This window comes from Pezoporus occidentalis, unplaced genomic scaffold (genome assembly GCF_034315485.1).
Source record: "Pezoporus occidentalis ecotype Australia unplaced genomic scaffold, CSIRO_AGI_Poc_V1 ctg19, whole genome shotgun sequence".
Classification (NCBI taxonomy): domain Eukaryota; kingdom Metazoa; phylum Chordata; class Aves; order Psittaciformes; family Psittacidae; genus Pezoporus; species Pezoporus occidentalis.
In genome coordinates, this window is record NW_026913748.1 from 2,264,115 (window position 1) to 2,271,227 (window position 7,113).

Consider the following 7,113-nt stretch of genomic DNA (forward strand, 5'->3'; position numbering starts at 1 on the left):
TCTGAAAGATTCAGTCTCAAGCTGTCTCAGGAAACCCTGGAGGTGAAAATGAGATAGATGTCCCAGAGACTAATCATTCCAAGAAAGCTTCCCACGAAGAACACAGTGGTGGCCATGGAGGACATGAAGATGGTGATGAAGAGGTAAGAAAACGTGGGCAGCAAATTATTCAGACACAATAGTAGAAGACACAAAGTCAAGCAGAAGGCTTTTGCAGAGTTGCCAGCCCTTCTTTTTAACAAGATACCAATACACTCTGTTGTAACAGTTTGGGTTTCTAAACAGAGTAAGCTTTGAATTTTCATAGAATGAATTCCTCTGATTTTTCTGTTAGGAATGCGAGGTCAGGCATTCTTACAAGCCTCAAGCTTCTTGGTGAGGACAGGCATTCTTACAAACCTCAAGCTTTGTTTCACTAGGGACAATTCTTTCACTTCCATATTGCACCCAGAGAAGGTCAAGCCTTCCCCAAGAGTCAGTGAGCTTTCCTTCCTTTAAATTGCAAAGGAGCATTTTAAAGTTGGCAGCCTGCAGTGTTGGCTAGGGAGAAAAGTTTTCCTTTGGCAGATATTGTCAAGGGCTTCTGCAGTATGCAGCAACACAGTTAAAAAATTGACTAAAGTGTCTGTAGCAGGAGGGAGTACCGACAATATCAAGTGTGAATATGGCTGGCTGTTCCCAGTCACGAGGAATCTTCACAGTCTTAGAAGATATGCTTACTTGGTGGTATCTCCCCAAACAGGTATACTAATAGGTAGACAATCTGAACACCCCTATTACATATAAGAATTTCTGTCTCTGTAACAAATCACAAAGACTGGTAGCAGTTGGATTGACATATAAAGATCTGAAGTTGTAAGACTGAAATATGAGCTGTTTCCTGAACATTTGCTTTTCACTGGAATTGTATTTGGGGATAGTGTATGGGAAGATCATACAGAACTGACACTTTTCAGAGCAGTCTCTTTACCTGGGAAATATCATTGTGCCTCTCAGCTCATAGCAAGGAAAAGGGAGGAGTGTGAAGATCTTTTGGTGTAGTGTTGCTCTGTTAACCAGGAAAATTTGAATTAAGAACTAATAAAAAGTGTTTGGTTTTATGTTGTTTCAGTTCAATTTTGGAGACATCTTTGTCCACCAGGCTATCCATACCATTGAATACTGCCTTGGCTGCATCTCCAACACAGCATCCTACTTGCGGCTCTGGGCACTGAGCTTAGCCCATGCACGTGAGTGATTGACTACCTGCTGGTTACCTCAGCAGCAACTCCATCTTGATCAGTGCTTCTGCCGGTGTTTGATTATTGCCACAAATTTCTCCATGAAATCAAAGTTCTCCTTGTGGACGTTTGTGTGTCAAAATGTTTTGCTTTAGGTCAGATCAATCCAAGAGTTTTGTGGTGGCCATCTCTAGTTTTCAGTGGTGATCCCTGGTAGCTATGTTTCAGGCAGTTCCTGACTGTGTTTACTGGCTGGGGCCCCTTTCCCACACTGTTCTGTAACCACCCTTCTGGAATAGTCCTTATGGTGTGTGGCATGGTTAGGGTTAGGGAGGTGCAGTCCAAATGAGTAGTCCTGTCCATAGAGATAAATGAAGTATGGAAACCATATCTTCTTTGCCCTAGAGGCACTTGCTGTAGGCTTAGGGTATGCAGATGGATGTCAAATGACTTGAAATAGTTACTTGGAGTGGGTTCAGCAAATCAGAAAAATTTTGCTTCTGGAGCTCCTGGAATTTTTCATTTTCACTGGGATTTTTCCCAGCAGCATTTACTAGAACGTCACAATCCATAAGAAATGTACAGCATTTCAATGTGTTTTGTCTTGATTTAGGATAAAAACAAATCATGTTCAAATACTAGATATTGCCTCAGGCTGGAACTTTGGATTTTCAATGACCCTAATTTTTCTGTAATGTTTTTTGTTAATACTGCTGTACTGCCTCTGGGTAGGAATTATGCCTGCCCTAAAGAACTGGGCACATGCTAAACAAAAAAAACACAAGGGGCATATCACAGATTGACAGGGATGAACTATAATTCCAGGCACAGAAATAAGCTTAGTAGGAGTCAAGTAGAAGCTGATCCACATTAGCTTTACATGGACAACAGGTGTCTAAGTAAAATAAAATAAACCAACTAAGAGGATTAGCTAAGGGCAGTCCTATGTGTTATGTCAGAATTCTGCCTGGAAAACCACCACGTTCTTTCCAGCCTTACAAATTGGCATAGACAGTTTTTTTCCTGAGGGCAGAGGTTGCAAGGGATCCTTTGCATCTGTTGTCACCTAAAGTAACAGGTCGTTGAATCTGAATATGGCTTAAGGACCAATGACTGGCAAAATGGAAGGCTGAACTGGTGGCTGGAGCATCTGGATAGAGAAGAGCTGAGCTAAGTCCTTGCTTTGCATCACGAGAGGAGGAATGCTCAGCCATGAATCTATCCTGAGTGACTGGGTTGGCTAAGTTAGGAATATGTTATTGAGCTGACAGGACACATCAGATATACCAGTGTATGTATATGTATATACACATATATGTGTGTATATATATATATAGACACACATATATACAGGTTGATATTAATCTGTGCAGGAAAAAAAAAATCTTTAAGATTTTTGCATGCAAGCAATCTAAACACTAATATGCCTTACCTTGTGTGTGATCAACCAGTTACCTTTTGTTTTCCACCACAGCTTCTCCATGGCACCTAAGAGAGGTGGCTTGGAGAACAAATGGGAATTAAGTGTTTCCTGTGGGATTTAGCTAGCATCAATCAGTACAGTTTGTAACCTAATCTACACATGTATTGACTATATCAATTGGTCACTGGGATTTAGCAGCATGCAGTCTTAGAAGATTCCACATACTGCTATCTATTTGCCATGTTAAAGAGGTGTAAATGAAACTGGTGACTGTATCATGCCAGGGCAATAGCAGTCTTGGTAGTGTGCTTGCATAAACTTGTGCTGCAAAGCCAAGCCAAAACAGCACCATCAGCTTCCAACACAGTGAAGATGAACAATGGAAAACAATCTGCATCCACTTTACTTCCCCACTAATCATGGAGAGGCAGGGTGGCCATACATGGTTACTGTCATGTACATTTTATCCTAGGCCAGCTCATCTAACTGGGAAACATGGGTGAGCTTCCAGACTGTATGCTCTGTGTGTCCACAGCTGTTGCTCAGCACTGTTTTCCCTTTACTTCCTTTTACAGAACTGTCAGAGGTCCTTTGGACCATGGTGATGCACAGCGGGTTAAGCAGCAGCAGCTGGGCTGGCATTATCATCATCTTCATCACCTTTGCAGCATTTGCAGTGCTGACGGTAGCCATCCTGCTGATCATGGAGGGGCTCTCAGCCTTTCTGCATGCCTTGCGTCTGCACTGGTAGGTGGTGAGGTCTTCTAGAGCTTTTCTTGGAGCAGTCTTCAGGAGGGACCAGGCTGTGGAGACAGGTGGCCATACTGGCCAGTGTTAGACGTGCTGTGTGTATCTGAGCATTAGGACATCAGTCCCCTTTGGCAAATGAAGCAAGGGAGAATTCTCCAAAGGGAGATCCAAAGTCCCTGCTTCATTTCTGAGCTGCTCCCTAGAGCAGCCTGCCTGTTCTCCTGAGCCTGTGGTGGCTATGGGCACATGTGGTAAATGACAACCTGCATTTCTGCCCTGGTAAACATGCAGAGACACTGAGGACACCTTGACCTGCGTGATAAGGTCTGAAAGTACCACAGCTGCACCACTGGCTGTGTATTCCACCAAGGGTTACTATCAAACAAGACAGCTGGGGACTACCTACGGCAGCAAGAGATCAGATGGGGCTGCAAAACCAGCTGTAAACCTGGGTCAGCACTTGTGCCATTAGCCCAGGTTGAGCTCCAGCCTGTTTTGGCTTTGTGGCAAACCAGTTTCAAGTTAGTTTGTGTCTGCCTTAACTAGATGTTAGTCCAGAGAAGGACAGCAGTGTGGCACACCATCAGACTAGTATGTAAAGCAAGACCAATGTAACAAGTCACTCTTCATCAGCACCATAACTTGTCATCATGCCTGAACACCCAAGCTATGGCCTTTTTCACCACATAACATCCCATCACAAACCACAAACACTGTGAATTGTGTTGCAGTTGTTTGTCACTGTGCAGGGGGAGATGTCTGTCTCCCACCAGTGTGTACAACCAGCAGGCAGTGATTCCAGTTCTCAGAGCTGCTAAAAGCAGTTCAGAGGGCAGGCAAGGTCCAGAAGACTGGCCTCACAAAGAACATTTTCAGGCTGAGTGATGAAGAGTCAAAGTTGATGCATGCTGGGTTGCTCCCTGGGCTACCTAAGTCCCATTGCTGGCTCCGGAGGAGCCTATGTTCCTGGCTCGGAGATCACTGTCTCTCGTGATCTCCCTTTTCCCATGGGTATTACATTGCAGCCTCTCAGCTGAAGGTAGGTCATTACCTATGGACCACACTGACATCCTGCTCTGCTCTTCCCCAGGGTGGAGTTCCAGAACAAGTTCTACGTGGGAGCCGGGTACAAATTTTCTCCATTCTCCTTCAAGTACATCATCAGTGGCACCACAGAAGAGTGAATCCAGTGCATTGCTGCTTTGCTTCTCAGACCAGGCTCTATTTTCTTGTGGTAGCTCACCCACGGGATACAGTATATGGGATGAAACAGAATGGTATGTGCCCCTTGAAAGAAGACCAGCTGTAGATGAAAATGTCCTAGCTACATTTACATATACTGCTGTAGCAGCTGAGAGGTGAACTACCTCAGCCAGGATGGCTGAGCCCTTGGCTAAGTATCTCCACTGCTGTCTTTGCCAAGTACCTGGTCCTCAGCATTTGATCAGATCAGCTGCCTACTGCTTGGTTGGAAAAAGGAGATGCAGCTTTTGAATTAAATTGGTTATTAATAATCAACTTGCGTGTGTTTTGCTCCATTTGCTGCCTTGCCTTTGTAGCATATTTCTTTCAGAGGAAAATATGTTTTGGCTGTTGCTTCAAGCTGTGGTTGATCATATGACACAATTAAGTCCCTTATAAGATTGCAGCCTTTCATTTAGCACACAGTGCAAACCAGCTCGAAGACAGATCATATTGCAGGCTTGCAATTTTCTCTATGCTTTAGTACAACAACCCTCTTTTTATGTGATTTGCTCCGGGGCTTGACAGCACTGGATTATAGAAGTTTGCACACGTTATCACTTAACAAAAGTGTTAGTTTTGAGCTGTGTAAACAAAAGAGAGTGCCAGTTTCCACATTGGCAGCCGATTTATTTATCTCTATTGACTTGTTTCTCACTGGAGACTTAAGATAGCTCCCCATGTGCTCTATTTTTCAAGTTGGGAATGTTAAAGCAGACCATAGAAATGCTAATACCTAATGAACAGAAAGAAGAGAGGAATCAAAACAGTTGAGAATAATTTGAAGTGTTGATGTACTGTGAACTTCCTAAATATTCATGAATTACTAATCTTTAAAACTGAATAGTGTTAATCATGGAATCATACAATGGTTTGGGTTGGAAGGGACTTTAAAATCATCTGACTCCACCCCCCTGCCATAGCAAGGGACACCTTCCACTAGACCAGGTTGCTCACAGCCCCACCCAACCTGGCCTTGAATGCTGCCAGGGATGGGGCAGCCACAGCTTCTCTGAGCAACCTGTTCCAATATAACACTATTTTTTATTAACCACAGAAGATATAAAATTCCAACACAGCAAATGGATTTGGGAGGTGACAGTGCTCCCTTCCATGGGGTGTGACCAGACAAGATTTATTTTCAAACCTCACAGCCCTGATATCCATCTCCGCCAAAGAAACCCACCTGGAGGTGTTGCCAGCAGGACACGCAGTGCAGCAGTCATCAAGGGTCGTGCTTGTCTGCAGAAGTCAGGCTTGAGAGCTACCTTCCTGTTACATTGCCCCAGGCAAGGCAGTTGTTCTACTTTTGTGGTCTCAAGAAGCCATACTGGTATCGGGCACTGGTTACCAACAGACCCATGAGCCTTTTTCCTTTCTAACAACAGCTTGGGTTTGAAACAGCAGTGGAGCTGAGAAGTGGGCACAGGAGTGTACCTATGACCCATGCATGGCCTCATGTCACCGGTTCTTGGGGCATGGATAACCTACAGTAACAAAAACCACATGAACGTGAATGCAGTTGGTTTTACAGTGGCTCAGTGCATGCACATCAGCTTTGTTTCTTTCTTCCAGCCTGTTCTGTTTATTCCTATTCAGAAGAAAAGCTGTCATGAAGCAAGAAAGGTCAAACTAGTTTGATGCATTACTAAACACAGAGAAAACAGTTTGCTTTATGAAACAGTGGACGGATTTTCTGCGCAAACACATATTTTATCTTCATTGCACCCAGCCATGTGATTACAATGAAACTGAGAAGGTGTTTACCTGAAACAGAATATCTGTTCCTTTTAGAGCTTCTTGGTCTTTTGCTTTTTGTCTGAGGTGTACATTTTAAGCAGGAAAAACAAAGTTATCCTGTGAATAGTGCAGGTGACAAGATGCTCTGTTGTTTACTGCACCGAGCAGTGATTCAAACATTCGGCTTAATTCTGTATTCTGTTCTCCCTTTCTGTGTGCAACTGAGTTATGCAGCAGAGCCTGTGGCTCACTTGAGCATTCATGATATGAAGATGGCACTTCCCCACTCCACAAGAGGACCAAGTCCACTTATCATCAGGGAGCATTCAGATGAAATACTGCTGGGAGGCCAGGTTGTTCTTACACACTTTGAGGAGAGCCCTGGCTTTCATCTGGGTTGTTTTTAAGGCTTCTTTAAAACCCCACAAATGTTCCAAAGAGCAACTTGTTTTTAAAAGGTTTTGCTGCAGAAGACAGAGGGAATTTTGGAGTAGAACATTGGCAACCCATTCCCCTGCACACCTACTAAACTGAATGGAACCATGTTTGCTAGCTGGTTCTGTGAATGTGGCCACCAGATGTGGTCAGATCCAGCAGAGGCCACTGTTACAGACTAGTAGACCTTGGTACAACACCCACATGTCTTTATCTGAACTTTACCCATTGCTAGAGGAGGTGTGACTTGTAATTACCTGACTGGGAACTCTTCAGTGTGCTCCTCTAGTGTGGACTTGGGAT

General features: G+C 43.9%; 1 protein-coding gene across 1 annotated transcript in view; it reads left to right on the forward strand.

The window, feature by feature from the left end:
* The window catches only part of ATP6V0A4 (ATPase H+ transporting V0 subunit a4), a 28,939-nt gene extending 24,028 nt beyond the window's left edge, over window positions 1-4,911 (forward strand). The window contains exons 18-21 of the mRNA XM_062616402.1: window positions 9-143; window positions 1,112-1,229; window positions 3,219-3,390; window positions 4,484-4,911. Of these exons, the coding sequence (XP_062472386.1) occupies window positions 9-143; window positions 1,112-1,229; window positions 3,219-3,390; window positions 4,484-4,577 (519 nt within the window). The 3' untranslated portion in view covers window positions 4,578-4,911. The remainder of the gene's footprint in view (window positions 1-8; window positions 144-1,111; window positions 1,230-3,218; window positions 3,391-4,483) is intronic.
* Window positions 4,912-7,113: the final 2,202 nt, after the last annotated feature.